General features: G+C 49.3%; 1 protein-coding gene across 3 annotated transcripts in view; it reads left to right on the top strand.

Annotated features, from left to right (window-relative positions):
* The first annotated feature begins 1181 nt into the window (after positions 1–1181).
* Positions 1182–16730, top strand: part of PSTPIP1 (proline-serine-threonine phosphatase interacting protein 1) — a 31095-nt gene continuing 15546 nt past the window's right edge. For 2 of the 3 annotated variants that reach the window (XM_061570842.1, XM_061570843.1), the window contains exons 1-8: positions 1182–1401; positions 5105–5205; positions 8689–8763; positions 9139–9173; positions 12134–12240; positions 13434–13496; positions 14664–14765; positions 16631–16676. In XM_061570842.1, the coding sequence (XP_061426826.1) occupies positions 1297–1401; positions 5105–5205; positions 8689–8763; positions 9139–9173; positions 12134–12240; positions 13434–13496; positions 14664–14765; positions 16631–16676 (634 nt within the window). In that variant the 5' untranslated portion in view covers positions 1182–1296. The remainder of the gene's footprint in view (positions 1402–5104; positions 5206–8688; positions 8764–9138; positions 9174–12133; positions 12241–13433; positions 13497–14663; positions 14766–16630; positions 16677–16730) is intronic. The other variant, XM_061570844.1, reaches the window with a different exon arrangement.

The raw sequence follows: 16730 nt of genomic DNA, 5'->3' as shown, positions 1-16730 counted from the left end.
CACAGCCCATGTTGGGAATGATGTTGGAAGACCTTAATGCTGCACTAGATTGATTATGCCGCCGTTGATTATTTAGTGTTGACAGTATTTTCAGTCTTGGGTCATGTTACAACAGCGAAGACGGAAACGTGGGGCAAGGGGAACCTGGAACCGCTGGATTGCCGAGCAAGCCAAGACACTCGGGGTGTCTTGGCTTGAGCTGGGTGAGACATTCTACAGCCTTGTGGGACAACCGAGTGACAATCGGTGACGGCCAAGATAACAAATGCCTCCAGATGGGGAAAGTCATGGGGAGACAGACCGCTTGGGGTTTTATCGAAGTAAATAGTGTAACACGTCGGCTTTCGTGACCAATTCTGGCCGTCGCTTGGTGAGGCTGGTTGTGATTGCCGGCGAAACGTCATGGCAAAATGTAATTGTGGGTTTATTCTCCAACACACCGGTGTGCTGAACTAATAACGAATTGCCACGTTTTGTTTACGTGACAACCCCTACGAATTTGTTGTGGCGGGTTTAACGACACATTCACGCGATCCAACCCAACAAAACATGTCATGGAAAAGTAAATAATTTACGTCTCATCAACTCCTCGATCCCTACGTGTTGCTTCCACCTTCCTGTCCTATTGGGTACAGCGAAGAGGTTCATAAACTGCATCCTCCGCCTGGGTACGGTTTTCCAAATGTATTTCAGCCTTGGTCGATATGAATATTTTAGAGGCCTCTGCCAAGCCACCACTGGATGGAGGCATCTCCAAGCCTTGTCAGTGATGTGGGAGTGCTGCTCGACTATACTTCACCACACTGGTGCAAGTTGTTGAAGGGGCAATCCCCAGGACTAGTGCAGACATCGCTCTCAGCTGATCTTTGCCTTGGCCAGGAATATAAAATCATCACCCTCTGCACTCCGCAACTACGTTATCAATTACATAATAAAGTATTTCGATTTAAAGCTTTCATGACTGCAGGGATTCATCTTCTTGGTTCTTTCGGTAAAGTCACGTAGAAGGGAAGTCTGTCGCCTCGACGGACCTGGTTTTCACCTGAGGACGGCTGCTTGCGTTGTGGCCGAAACGTCGTGAGAATTATTTTATTGTGTTTTATTTTTATTATTTTATTACTTCCCTTCTACGTGACTTTACCGAAAGAACCAAGAAGATAATAAAGTATGTTATATAAAACATAATCATATTTAGGAATTGCCAACGTGTCACGGCTGTCGATTCATTGAAACGGGAACGGCAGCCTATCCCAGCGCAACGATTCGTTACTTCCCCTTTGTCACCGGCTACTTGCAATGCAAAAAAACAAAACCCCTCGTGGTTACCAAGGCTCTCTCAGTGCCCGGGTGTCCTCTCGTGCTGCCAGCATGATGCCAATGAGGTTCAAGGACTCTTTCTGGGTGAGTGTCGACACAGACCCCCCCTTCACTGACACTTGCCATCAGTTTGTCAAAGAGCAAAAAAAACATCTCTCGGGCATTAAAAAAATTGTTACGGATAAAAATTGAGACATTTCCCGTGAACCCATGCAAAGATAATTTAGAGGTAAGTGTCTCTCAGCCCGCATCTTGTCATAAGCGGTTGGCCTACATTAAACCCTTAGCTTATGTTTCATTATCAGTATTAGCCGTGTTCTGTCCACTGCTGGATGAAGGCCTCCCCGTGCCCTTCGCCGCCGGTGTTTGCGGATTGTGACATCGTAGGACCGTGAGAGATGGCGACGGCTTGGGAAGCTTTTCATTCAGCAGTGGATCGATCATGGCTGTTGCTGTTTGTGGGTTTTGCCAGCATCATTTTTGGTTTTATCCATAAGAGGGTTTTTTTTGGGTAAGATCGCGTAACTATAAATGTGTCGTTAAACCCGCCACCACCTGATACAGCCAATTAGTAAGGTTTGTCGCGTAACTAAAACGTGCCAGTTAGTTACTAGATCAGCACTCCGGAGTGTTGGAGATTAAACCCACAACATTTACAATTCGAGTTTCCGTGACGTTTCACCGGTAATTACGACAACCAGCATCATCAGGCGGCAGCCAGAATTGGGGAGACATCCTCATATTTTCGGTCTTATATTTACGCGATGTCACCCAAAATAATCCCTCTTATGGATAATATTGGTCGCGAAAGCCACCTCCTAATACTATGTGTTAAATATTGGCTTTAGTGACGGACATTTCCAAAAAGTTCCAGAAAAAAATGGGTTGTTGAAATGACAGAATCAGAATATGTGTTTATACTGGAGGAATCCGATGAGCTATGAAGCTTTTTTTCACAGATGTTCAGTATTTCCACAGATGTCACTTTGGGATTCAGCATGCTTTAAACTCTCCCACTGCAAACCTTCCTAGGCGTTGGTTTAAAAACTGAAACAGTCGTTTTAAAATGGTTTGACCCCCATCAGGCCCTCGAAATGTTTTTTCATTACCAGTTTTGTAAACCTAGACCTGACTACATATGCAGATACTTTCAACTCTCTTGCGAACATTTATAATTTACATCAATCCCTCATGGCTTGCTTAATATATTTCAATCACCTTCCTTATAGCAGAACTTATGGAGTTACAGTACTGCTATAATTTACAGTTGTCAATCCCCTGCTAGATGAAGCTCCGACCCGCATTTATAGCTACATCGTTTTTAATCTCCGTTTTTATACTGTTTTGTGTTTTTAGGAATTTTGTTCAGGTGTATTTAAGATGAAATACTGCAATTTTATGCTGTCCAAGTCTTCATTAGTAATGACAGCCCACGTTATATACCTGCTTCAAGTGAGACCCCAGTATTTACAGATATATAATGTAAACACAAGAGGAACTTCGCTTATATACTTGACTCGTGTTCCTAAAATACTGACGTGTTGCAGTGTAATTGCCGCACTTGCTGCACTCACCGCTACGAACATACGTATATTAGAGCAGTCTTAGAGAATATATATGCAGCACTGCACTGGTTGTAATATTGGTGCTCGTGGCGATGGCAGGGTAGTGGTTCGCACGCTGCGCTACGAACCAGGCGACCCGAGTTCGATTACCGCTCATGGCTAACACCAGTGACGATTATCTAAATTGGTCCTGGGCCTCCCCTAGGTCGACTCAGCTGCGAATGAGTACCTGGTGCGATGTGTACACATCGCCACTGGGGAAACAAAGGCGGCCGGGCGTGGTGTTGGCCAGCCACCCGCTCGTGTGCCGTGCCGGCTTTCATAGGTGCTCGCTAACAGCACTTGCCCCAACAGTCTGTTCAGGCTATACGGGGGATCTTTGTCTTTTGGGTGGTTGCAATGCTTGGTGCTGGCATCCGTAGTGCTGGTTGTACTTGAGGTCGTAAACCTGGTTCCGCTGTTGCTGGGAGTACTCATACTATTGCAATGACGACTTGACACACTTTCTTGAGATGGTTTATTTTATTGAAGACACGTTCACTTGAACAGGCGGAGAGCCCCACTGCAACAGCTCCGAGTCTCCCGCGCATCTCCCCCTTGTATACCGACACGAGGCCACGCCCCCATTCCCGAACCTTTTCGCTGGTTCTAGACGCTTGCTCCACCAGCAGACTCCACCGTCCTCTTCCGTCACCTGGCCACGCTCCTATTCTCGACCATTCCCGTAGCCACCAGTCCATTCGTACTGCAGGCTGACTCCCCTGTCATTACCTCCCGTGGCCACTAGTCCACTCACACCGTAGGCTGACTCCCCTGTCATTACCTCCCGTGGCCACTAGTCCACTCACACCGCAGGCTGACTCCCCTGTCATTACCTCCCGTGGCCACTAGTCCACTCACACCGTAGGCTGACTCCCCTGTCATTACCTCCCGTGGCCACTAGTCCACTCACACCGTAGGCTGCCTCCCCTGTCATTACTTCCCGTGGCCACTAGTCCACTAGCACCGCAGGCTCACTCCCCTGTCATTACCTCCCGAGGCCACTAGTCCACTCACACCGTAGGCTGACTCCCCTGTCATTACCTCCCGTGGCCACTAGACTACTCACACCGTAGGCTGACTCCCCTGTCATTACCTCCCGTGGCCACTAGTCCACTCACACCGTAGGTTGACTCCCCAGTCATTACCTCCCATGGCCACTAGTCCACTCACACCATAGGCTGACTCCCCTGTCATTACCTCCCGTGGCCACTAGTCCATTCTCACTGCAAGCTGACTCCTCTGTCATTACCTCCCGTTGCCACTCGTCCACTCACACCGTAGGCTGACTCCCCAGGTCATTACCTCCCGTGGCCACTAGTCCACTCACACTGCAGGCTGACTCCCCTGTCATTACCTCCCGTTGCCACTCGTCCACTCACACCGCAGGCTGACTCCCCTGTCATTACCTCCCGTTGCCACTCGTCCACTTACACCGTTGGCTGACTCCCCTGTCATTACCTCCCGTGGCCACTAGTCCACTCACACCGCAGGCTGACTCCCCTGTCATTACCTCCCGTTGCCACTCGTCCACTTACACCGTAGGCTGACTCCCCTGGCATTACCTCCCGTGGCCACTAGTCCACTCACACCGCAGGCTGACTCCCCTGTCGTTACCTCCCGTGGCCACTAGTCCACTCACACCGTAGGCTGACTCCCCTGTCGTTACCTCCCGTGGCCACTAGTCCACTCACACCGCAGGCTGACTCCCCTGTCATTACCTCCCGTGGCCACTAGTTCACTCACACCGTAGGCTAACTCCCCTGTCATTACCTCCCGTGGCCACTAGTCCACTAGCACCGCAGTCTGACTCCCCTGTCATTACCTCCTGTGGCCACTAGACTACTCACACCGTAGGCTGACTCCCCTGTCATTACCTCCCGTGGCCACTAGTCCACTCACACCGTAGACTGACTCCCCTGTCATTACCTCCCGTGGCCATTAGACTACTCACACCGTAGGCTGACTCCCCTGTCATTACCTTCCGTGGCCACTAGTCCACTCACACCGTAGGCTGACTCCCCTGTCATTACCTCCCGTGGCCACTAGTCCACTCACTGCAGGCTGACTCCTCTGTCATTACCTCCCGTGGCCACTAGTCCACTCGCACCATAGGTTTGACTCTCCTGTCATGACACTATCGCTGCCTGTGCTGCTGCTGCTGATGATGGTGCCTGACGCAGTGCGCCGACTTCACGAGCACCGTGGGTTATGATGTCCTCGTCGCCCGACTCACGGATGGCCGCAAAATGTGCAAAGACGTGGAGGATCTCATCAAAAGCAGGTGACGCAGAGAGGTGGCCGTTTATTTATTTATCTTTCAGTTTATTTATTAGGTATAGCCCTGTGAGCCATTCGGCTCTTGAATCGGGTGGGCTACCGAGTTCCCGGTTCGAATCGGTGGTGGGAAGTGTGGGCACTCGTGCAAAAAATGCAATTATTTGGCTGCTGTAATTTCGATTTAAAGCTTTCGTGACTGCAGGGATTCATCTTCTTAGTTCTTTCGGTAAAGTCACGTAGAAGGGAAGTAATAAAATAATAAAAATAAAACATAATAAAATAAAATAATTCTCACGACGTTTCGGCTACAACGCAAGCAGCCGTCTTCAGGTGAAGAATGAGACAATGCCAAGCTAGGAGCTTATATATAAGCTGCGTTGGAGGTGGAGGAAAGAGCGCCTTAACAAAAGAATGTGCATGTGAAGAGGAATTTAGCATATTCATGGCAAATGCGTAGGAGGTGGGCGGGGGGGTTTCAAAGTCATATTATGCCCATGCATTATGCAGGATCAACAGCACCAAGGGGGGGTGCAGGGATTAGCAGTAACAAAGGAAAGGAATGTTAATGATATGTAGCTGCAGTTACTCAACCACCACGTAGAAAACTAAAGTATAAACTACATAAAAAAAAACTAAAGTATAAATAGCATAGCACCATCAGTATACTTACTATACTCTACACTAAGCTGAGTTACTAACAGCAAGTAATACATTACAATTCTACGTCGTAAAAATTATATAATATGCTTCCATCTAAACTTTATTCTATTGCATCACACGAGCATATACCGTACTATATACTGCCAACATTAAATTATATACTGTATTGCTGTAAACCAACCTATATCTTATACATTTAATATAACACTATGTATTATTCTACCCACCCTAATGTGTGTCGAAATGGTTTATTACGTCCTTCCTTCAAATGATTGCTAAGCCAGAATCCATCTTCTCGGTTAAAATTGTCTCTGTGTTTGTATATGTGGATCGCCTCATGAACGAATCTCTCATGATAGCCAGATGGCTTGCAGAGAACCTCTGTCTTGGAGAAGTCAATATCATGTGAGCCCACTGAGTTGTAACAGTGATCTGCCACGGCTGAGGTGTTTGTCCTACCGTGTTTCAGGTCAGCTTTATGTTCACGGATGCGGTCCGAGACATGTCGTTTGGTTTCCCCAATGTAACTGCTACCACAGAGGAAACTTAGTTTGTAGACGCCAGGGTACTGTATGTCTGGAACCACATCTTTTACAGACGGTACCAGATCACGGATTTTATGTACTGTGTTGAATCGGACCTGGATCTTGTGTTTAATCAGGATTTTGGAGATCTTTTTTGTGACCCCAGCAATGTAGGGTAAGGTGATGGTCTTGAAAGGCTCCTCAACAGGATCCTTCTTGATGGTTGGAGTGATGGCTTTGCGGATTGTGTAGTCGGAGTAACCATTAACCTTAAGAGCTTGGCGTACGTGTTTCCTTTGTTACTGCTAATCCCTGCACCCCCCCTTGGTGCTGTTGATCCTGCATAATGCATGGGCATAATATGACTTTGAAACCCCCCCGCCCACCTCCTACGCATTTGCCATGAATATGCTAAATTCCTCTTCACATGCACATTCTTTTGTTAAGGCGCTCTTTCCTCCACCTCCAACGCAGCTTATATATAAGCTCCTAGCTTGGCATTGTCTCATTCTTCACCTGAAGACGGCTGCTTGCGTTGTAGCCGAAACGTCGTGAGAATTATTTTATTTTATTATGTTTTATTTTTATTATTTTATTACTTCCCTTCTACGTGACTTTACCGAAAGAACTAAGAAGATATTTGGCTGCTGTGAATGGCGAGATGTTAACCACATCGCCTGGTATACAGGAAATCGTGGTGTCGATCCCAACCCTGGCGCCTGTATGTTTAAAGTGTGCATGTCTCTCTCAACGTGGTGGCGTGGATTTTGTTCCGGGTCCTCCGGCTTTTCCCTCTACATTTTTGATCGACATGAGTTCAGAGTATTTGGCTGCTAAGAATTTCCACACGATGAGCCACTTCGTTGAGGTATCGCTTGTGGCCAGGTCGCTTCTGAAATAGAATAGCGCAGTGGGCTTTGCCCGGTAAAATAAAACAAAAGTTGACTCTTTATTTAATTGTAGTGAGTTGCATACCTTTATTGTACCTTGCACTCCCTATCGTTTTGTTGTATTGTTGTGAGCAAAGTTGTTGTCACGTTCTCACCCGCCCCGACTGGAACCCTGTGAGAAAGAGCTTCACAGATCATCGGGTTTCTCCACGGTTAATAAAGATTCGGATTCTCAAAATAAATGTGGCCTCCTGTCCAATTTCCACGTATGTCATAGACCAGAGCCAAGCTGCGCCTTTGTGGTCTCTGAAGTCTGATGCAGTTGTACCGCCTGCACACTCGATGGCCACATCGCTGAGTGGAACGTGGGTTTTAGCCTCCCGTGATTCAACTGCTCAGGTTTAGTGAGCTAACGGTCCTCAGCCCAGAATGTTTGATCATCAAAATGAGGGAGAGTGCAGCATTCCCTTGGTGTTTTAAAGAAGTTATTTAAAGGGATCTCAGTAGTAGTTCTGTGATGTCTTTCTCACGGGCCGTTCTCGCGCCCAGGGCAATGCGCAGCTCTGCGAGCATTCCGCATTCCGAAAGGAAACCTTCATCGCATGACGTGATGTCAGCAGCACAAATCGAATTAATGTCGCGAAAAAAAGTACAAAAATCTGTCAGTAAATTAACCGTTATGCACATGTGGTCATCAAAACGTGTGGTTGTTTACGTTGGGAAACCCGTTTCCATCAATTTTGTAAACTTAAATTCCAATTCATTTGCATTTGGTCGCAAATCCGGTTGCCGACAGAATACATAAGGTCGAACTCATCACAAAAAGTGCTTGCCACAAATGAACCACAACACCTTGTTCATCTCAAGGAACATAAACCATCTCACGCGAACTCCGATCATCCTCGCAGCGGATTTTGGCTCGCCATCGAACAAAGACGGTGGTTACCGCATCGCGCGCTTTCAGATCCGCTTCTGCGGCCGTCTGGAACGCTCTTCCTTTCTTCATTAGGAAGCCACTGGGGTTATGCACCCTTTAATCTAGTTTGAAAACTCATTTCTTTAAAACCGCTTTTTGTGTTTAGTGTGTTGTCTTTCCCCCCGCAACTACGATTAGCGCGGTTGGCTACGTACGGTGCGAAAAAAGTTCAACATGCATTCGTACAAGTCAACAATTCTCAAATATTCTTTAGTCCTATCATATTTGTGAGATTTCCACAACAGCAAAACGTACGCAAATTACCCATTTCTCCATTGGGCTTGCTTGCAGCAGTTTTTTTTTATCCAAATGCATTTACCTAAGAATCACTTCTGGTGGAAAACAAGAACCTCTCTGTACACCGGGAAGGAGGCCTCGTTGAGACGCCGGCTGATGAGTTGTCTCCCTTGTGTGTGCGCCCATCGACTGCCCGCCAGAGCAAACCTGGAGGATCGCTACGGAAAGGATCTCATTCATCTGGCCCGGAAAGCTGGTGGGCACACAGAGCTTAAGTGAGTGACCTCCTGGGACGAAATACGCACGTTGCGTGCCGTTTTACTCTTTTCGTTTTCATCAGAGCGTCGTGCACGTAAATTGCATCTCAGAATCGCCGAGGAACAGCAAACTCGCTAGAAAGCAGCCAGGCGGCGAGCCGTGTGTCAACGTTTGCCCAAGTTCTGCGGCCCTCTGTACATTAAGATGTTTTCAGCCATTTAATGCGGGGTTTATATACTCATTTAGTAGACTGCTGTGTGTATGTGTGCGTAGTTATTGCAGCAGCAATGAATTTGGTGGGAAATTTAGTAGGTCGGCGATGCTATGGAAATGTAGGGTGAGTTAATGCTGATTATGTTTTGTGTGTTTGCCGTGTCTTTTCCGTATCACAGTGCTCTGCGAAAGTCCTTTGACACCATGAAACAACGTGAGTATGAGTGTAGTGTTGGGTGAGTATGTGAATGAGCAAGTGAGTGAATGAGTGTGAGAGCGACTTGACTGAGCATGTGGTTGAGTGATCAAGCAAACATGCTGTTAAGTAAGTGGTTCATCAAGGGAGTGATTATGCAGGTGAGTGCATGAGTGAATGAGCGAGTGAGTGAGCAGGTCAGTGAGTGCGTAGATGAGTGTGATCGAGTGAGTGAATGAGTAAATCGTTGAGTCAGTGGGTTAGTGAGCAGAGGTCGCAAACGGGTTTTGATTCCTTACCCGTACCCCTACCCGGCTGCACCAGGGTCGCAATCGGGTACCCGTACCCTACCCGATACCCGGCTACCCGTACCCGGCCGGGTATCGGGTAGGGTATGGGTACCCGATTGCGACCTCTGGGATGAAGCCATGTTGCAGGCGCGGGTGGGTTGATTCTAGGAACTTGAATTGTGAGAAGAGACAAGACGTTGGAAAATGAGTGACAAACGGTTACTCACCAGTGACTCACGGCCTACCCGTACCCGGCCGCACCAGGGTCGCAAACGGGTACCCGTACCCGGCCGGGTACGGGTAGCCGGGTATCGGGTAGGGTACGGGTATCGGGTACCCGGTTGCGACCTCTGTTAGTGAGTGAGCAAATGGTTAAGTGTGAGTGGGTAAGTTAGTGAGTGAACAGCAAGTGAGTGGCTGAGTGATTGAGTGAGTGAGCGGCGAGTGAGCAAGTGCCGATATCAGGACGCCAATTGAACTTTCCACTTTTAAATCTGGATCGAAAACTCGTTTCTTTAGAGCTGCTTGCTGTGTTTAGTTTGTTGTCCTTCCCCCCGTATACCTCCGATTATCACGGTTGACTACGTACGGTGCGAAAGAAGTTCAGCATACATACAAGCGCGTTTGGCGAGTCGAATTGAGCAAACGTCACCCTTTTTAAATCCTTTATATTAAGTTCACTTGCTTGCTTGCTTGCGCGCTTACGACCGTGCAAATCTTTCGGTCGTTTTTTAACCCACTTGCCGTGATCCAATCGAGCTGACATTTTGCACACAGACTCGTTGTGCGTGACAGTTTATTTTCGTGAAAATTTTTTTCCATAACTTTACACTTTTTAGGAATTTTTTTAAATTATATTTAATTACCAATTGCTTAATGGTGGCAGGCAATCATCTGACCCATAGGTGGCATCCATCTCAAGCCAGAGGACGAGAGGACTCTAGCCACCACGCATAGTAAAGGATTTATAGTGAAAAACTTTGTTTTTACGGGTTAATTTATTGGTCAGTGTCCTTGCCAATGAAATGCCGGCGGTCTTGAGTCAGCAAACCTTGTGGCCTGCCGCCGCTTCTTATGAACAGAAAATAAAAAGAAGAGCCGGTCAAACACGACAGCCTCGACGAGGATTTGCAGAAGTGACCCTTTTCCTGTTGAGGAACCCGAGAGGGTCGCTTGCGCCCACGTTGTTTGGCGAAATCAAGTTCCTGGAAGGGGTAGAGGGCGGCGGGGGAGGGAGATTGCGTTGCGAAAGCGCGTTCGCTCTCCGGCCACTATCCGCTGAACAGACGCTGTGGTTCATCTTTTTGGTTCTTTCGGTAAAGTCACGTAGAAGGCAAGTAATAAAATAATAAAAATAAAACATAATAAAATAATTCTCACGACGTTTCGGCCACAACGCAAGCAGCCATCCTCAGGTGAAGACCAGGTCTGTCGGGGAGACAGCGTCTGAATGTTTCAGACGCTGTCTCTTCCCGACAGACCTGGTCTTCACCTGAGGACGGCTGCTTGCGTTGTGGCCGAGACGTCGTGAGAATTATTTTATTATGTTTTATTTTTATTATTTTATTACTTCCCTTCTACGTGACTTTACCGAAAGAACCAAGAAGATGAATCCCTGCAGTCACGAAAGCTTTCAATCGAGACGCTGTGGTCCTCTACGGCACGGCACATTTGCTCCTCCCGTGTGTGTGTGTTGCCAATGCGGTGGTGTGCACACTTTCGGGAAGTGGTCGCCCAGCAAAGTTGGGGTTGAGACAATGCAGCAGCAAGCCGTTCGTGCCACACTGTAACGGGGCAAAGAGTTGAGGCTTTCGTCCAAAAAAAAAAATGAAAAGGAACTACGCTAGAAGGAAGTCGTCAGCACTTAGACTGCCGGTCGCGTGCGTCGATGATGGTCGGAGTTTTGTGGAAGGAACTCGGGAGGTCGTCGTAGAATATAGCAGGAACGCGCCGCACACGTTATCGGGATGAGGAGGTTGCAGTGCCGGATTTATCCCAGTTACACGTGTAGCTACGGGCCTCGCACTTTCAAGGGCCCCGCGCTGAATGCTTTCAAGCTATCTATTCCGGTGCAGTGATTCTGCACTTGCTCTATTACTATAGTACTATACTGCCATCAACTTTTATGAACGACTGGGTGTTTAAGGTTAGCGATTTGTCGTATTATCTGTGGCTGTATAGCAAATGAAAATATACAATTACTTTAGCTGTGCTTGTGCTGCTCAGCAAAGGTGTTAAATAAATAAATATCAACTTGCCCTCCTGCCCCCTTCTTGCCAAAATCTGTCGCCCTCACCATGACCTCCACCCTCCTTCCCACCTCCACCCTCCTTCCCACCTCCACCCTCCCCACCTCCACCCTCCCCCACCTCCACCCTCCCCACCTCCACCCTCCCCACCTCCACCCTCCCACCTCACCCTCCCCACCTCCACCCGCCCCACCACCACCTCCACCCTCCCCACCACCACCCTCCCCACCTCCACCCTCCCCCACCTCCACCCTCCCCACCACCACCCTCCCCACCTCCACCCTCCCACCTTCACCCTCCCCACCTCCACCCGCCCCACCACCACCTCCACCCTCCCCACCTCCCCCCTCCCCACCACCATCCTCCCCACCACCACCCTCCCCACCACCACCCTCCCTCCCCACCTCCACCACCACCCTCCCCACCACGTGTTTGGCAGAGCTGGAGTGGCTGGGCTCAGCGCACATGCAGCTGGCGACCAGTCTGCGCGACGAGGCGCGCAGGCTGGAGGAGTTCCGCGAGAAGCAACGCGAGCAGCGCAAGAAGGTAGCGCACCTGGGCACAGGTAGCGCACCTGGGCACAGGTGACGCACCTGGGTACAGGTGGCGCGCCTGGGTACAGGTGGCGCGCGCGCGTGTGGGTGTAGTGGAGCGGTAGCGTAGTGGTTGGCGCTACGTCGCGCTACGAACTCGGCGACCCGAGTTCAATTCCCGCTCACGCGAACACCCAGTGACGATTAGCTGAACCGGTGCTGGGCCTCCCCTAGGTCGACTCAGCCTCAAATGAGTACCTGGTGCGGTGTGTGTAAACATCGCCACTGGGGAGATAAAGGCGGCCGGGCGTGGTGCTGGCCACCCACCTCTTCGTGTGCCGTGCCGGTTTTCATAGGTGCTCGCTAACAGCACTTGCCCCAATTGTCTGTCAAGGCTATACGGGGGATCTTTGTACTTGTATCTGAGTGTGTGTGTTGGAGTGAGAGTATCTGGGTGTGTGCGTTGGAGTGAGAGTGAGGCTCTGTTGGCTGGGTCACGTAGACCGCATGCCCAGTCACCACATGTCCAAGCAGCTTCTGTTTGGCAAGATAGAGGGGGCTAAACGGGCGCTAAAGAGGAAACGGGTCAACGTGGTACAGGAGGATGTGGAGCGGATAACTGGTGCCATCATTGTTGTGGCCTTCCAACGACAAAAGAGGTCGGAGGAGCGAAGCTCACAACAACGAGCGGTGCACCGGGTGGCTAAAACGTAGCACGTCGGCGCAGTGGGAAGCACAGGTAGTGGCATCTGCCAGTCGTCTCAGTCAACCCATAACACCTGGGTCTGTCTGTCCTGTACAGAAAACTTGGCCACACAAAGTCACCGAGGGAACTCGAAAAGGGCTCCCCCTTTACACCATTGGAACCTCATTTGCCAGTAGAAAAATATGATAATTGTTTTTTTACCCTTTAATCTGGTAACAAAACTGACACTTTTTTTTTTACAAGGAGTTATGTTTGCATAAACCACAATACCTGCAGTCATAATGCAAACAAAAAACATAACTCTGATAATGTATGTACTGTCCTTGAAGTTGATTGGTCCACACCCGAGACAGCTTTCCTTAGAGCCTAGTCTCACATGGTGTTGGACCAAATGACGTGCGCCTTTTGGCGTCATCTGGTCCAACACCTTTGTCGGCACTGAGTGCGTCGCGATGGACGACGATCTGTGCTCCCATTCCCACCTGACGGTTCTCCTGCAGGTGGAGTCTGCGATGGACAAACTGCACAAGCAACGGGCCACGCTGCACAAGAAGACCCTGGATGTAAGGAGCGCCGATTATAAAACCACGCAGACGAACCCCAAAATATATATATATATTTTTAGCAGGTTTTATTGTTTCTACTTCTCCAAATTGCCATCCAGGTTGTGCTACCGGCGTCACGTCACAAGACTAATCATCCATTCGGGGGCTCAGGGCTCAACTGCGGAACTCTCCGTGGTTTAAGAACGGCCCGAGGGACGTGGATAGCGTTCGTCACAAAGGGCGGTCGCACCGATATTGAAATTCTCGAAATGACGAAGCAGGCAATTCGCCTTCCCTCCCAATAATCTGTCCCTCCGCATAGAACATCGTCATTGTTTTACATGCCAACAGCCACCACGGCGTTCTGGGAGCGCATCATTTCAATCAGCATTGGTTTAACACCGGCTTTGACATTCAGTGTATCATCAGCACAGTTGTATATACGTATGCTGAACGTCTTTCGCACCGTACGTAGCCAACTGTGCGAATGGGAGGTGCGGGGGAAGGACAACAAACTAGACATAAGAAGCAGTTCTAAATAAATGGGTTTTGAATCTAAATCTCATCGTGCATAGCTCCAGTGGCTTCCGAATATCGGATAGAAAGAGCGTTCCAGACGGCCGCAGAAGCAGATCTGAAAGCGCCGGGCGATGCGGTGACAGCCGTCTTTGTTCGATGGCTCGCAGCCAAACGCCACCGCTGCTGTGAGGATGGGCGGAGTGTCGCGTGATGGGTTGATGTTCTTTGACGAGATCAGCGAGGTACTGTGGTTCATTTGTGGCGAGCACTTTGTGTGTGATGAGTGCGACCTCACAATGGTTTCGTTCGGTATGGGAAATGCTAAATTCCTCTTCATATGCAGATTATTTTGCCAAGGCGCTCTTCGCCCCCTCCATCCCAGCTTAAATAGTCGCTCCAAGCCTGGGGCTTGTCATTCAGACTCTGTCTCCTCGACAGACCTGTTCTCCACCTGAGGACGGCTGCTTGCGTTGTGGCCGAAACGTCGTGAGAATTATTTTATTATGTTTTATTTTATTATTTTATTATTTCCATTCTACGTGACTTTACCGAAAGAACCAAGAAGATGAATCCCTGCGGTCACGAAAGCTTTAAATCGAAATTTAACCGAACAACAGTTGGAAGTCGCGGTGGTGATCGTCGCCGTCTCCCGCGCGGACCCCGCAGGCGAAGCGCGGCTACGAGCAGCGGTGCCGCGAAGCGGACGAGGCGGAGAGCGCCGCGCACAACAAGAACGCCGCCTGCGCGACCCCGCGGCAGCAGGAGAAGGTGACCCCCACACTCACACTCACTCACTCAGACACTCTCACACACACTCACACTCACTCAGACACTCTCACTCACTCAGACACTCTCACTCACTCAGACACACTGAGACTCACTCACACTCACTCAGACACTCTCACTCACACTCACTCAGACACTCTCACTCACACTCACTCAGACACTCAGACACTCAGACACTCTCACTCACTCAGACACTCACTCAGACACTCACTCAGACACTCACTCACATACACTCACTCACTCAGACACTCTCACACACTCACTCAGACAAAGATAGACAAAGATCCCCCATATAGCCTGAACAGACTGTAGGGGCAAGTACTGTTAGCGAGCACCTATGAAGGCCGGAACGGTACACGAGGGGGTGGGTGGCCAGCACCACGCCCGACCGCCTTTGTCTCCCTAGTGGCGATGTTTACACACCGCACCAGGTACTCATTTAAGGCTGAGTCGACCTAGGGGAGGCCCAGGACCGGTTCAGATAATCGTCACTGGTGTTAGCCGTGAGCGGGAATCGAACCCGGGTCGCCAGGTTCATAGCGCAGCGCACTAACCACTACACTACCGCTCCCTCACTCAGACAGACACTCTCACACACACACTCAGACACTCTCACACTCACTCAGACACACTCACACTCAGACACTCACACTCTCACACACACTCTCACACTCACACACACTCACACTCACGCAGACACTCTCACACTCACTCAGACACTCACACTCTCACACACACTCTCACTCTCTCACACTCTCACTCAGACACTTTAACACACACACTCAGATACTCACACACTCTCTCACTCTCACACATACTCAGACACTCACACTATAAGATGGTTCTGGGCAGTGGCGGCTCCTGCAAAATCTCTCAGGGGGGGCAAATGTCTGGATGATTGATAAGGATAAGGTCCACCCATGCAATGGATAAATTAACAGCTTAAGCATGTAAAGGCAACTTCACTTCTTTAATATTAATGAAAAATAAAGTGACTCTTACAATACATCTTGTATGTTTCTATACTCACTATTAATACAATCCACTCAAGTTTCTTTAATTAAAGATTCCACTAGGTGGCCACAAATTATATTGTTGGATGAAACGTGCTTACGTATGATGACGTAAGCACGTTAGTGCGAGCCCTCCCGGAAGCCATAGAGAATGCATTGCAGCGCCCCCCGTTCGAAAAAAAACATCTTTGAATGTAAGTCTATGGGGCCACTCGGGGCGATTCTCAGCCGGAGTGAAATCGCCCAAAAAGAGGCGGTACTCCACAGAACGTGACATGACGCTGATTGGACTATATCCAGAGGCACAGTGACGGCTAGCGTGACTCTGTGGTTGAATGACATTGGTGGTGCGTCGCCCAATCGCCCTAATGAAGAAACCGCCCCTGGTTCTGGGGACACCAGGGCAGCCGGAATTCCCAGTGCCACGGTATCCGGCGGTATTGGGTGACCCGTGGTGGTGACGGTGGCTCTTTGGGGGCTCTTTGTGAAGAATGTCATGTTTTGGCAACCCCCGCTCCTCCCCCCGCCCTTTCAATTGCGCATTGAAGCTGTGAGGGTCAGCCCCGAAACGTCGCCAAATGTATATTATTTTCTTGGTGGGTTATATCACGTAAATAATATTAACGTGTCGCTAAACCACCACCAGCCGACACTTGATCAAAACGCGCCAATTATCTACTACTTCAGTAGTAGATAATTGGCGAGGCTGCAGTAAAGGTCAAAAACCACTGGATTAAGATGTTGTGTCGGCCAATGAGTGTCAACGTTGATCCTCACGGTTGTGTGTGTTATGCCAAGTGCCTTTGTGACTCTGCGTGTGATTTGTGGTTTCAGGTGAAGGCGAAGGGTCTTCAGACGCGGGAGGCAGCGCACGAGGCTGGTAATGCCCAGAGATGGCGCCCAAGTTGTTCAATCCGCGAGCGGTCCGCTTTCG

This window comes from Lethenteron reissneri, chromosome 46 (assembly GCF_015708825.2).
Source record: "Lethenteron reissneri isolate LAM-NWPU_2019-01 chromosome 46, ASM1570882v1, whole genome shotgun sequence".
Classification (NCBI taxonomy): Eukaryota; Metazoa; Chordata; class Hyperoartia; order Petromyzontiformes; family Petromyzontidae; genus Lethenteron; species Lethenteron reissneri.
This window is presented reverse-complemented; position numbering and strand designations above follow the sequence as displayed.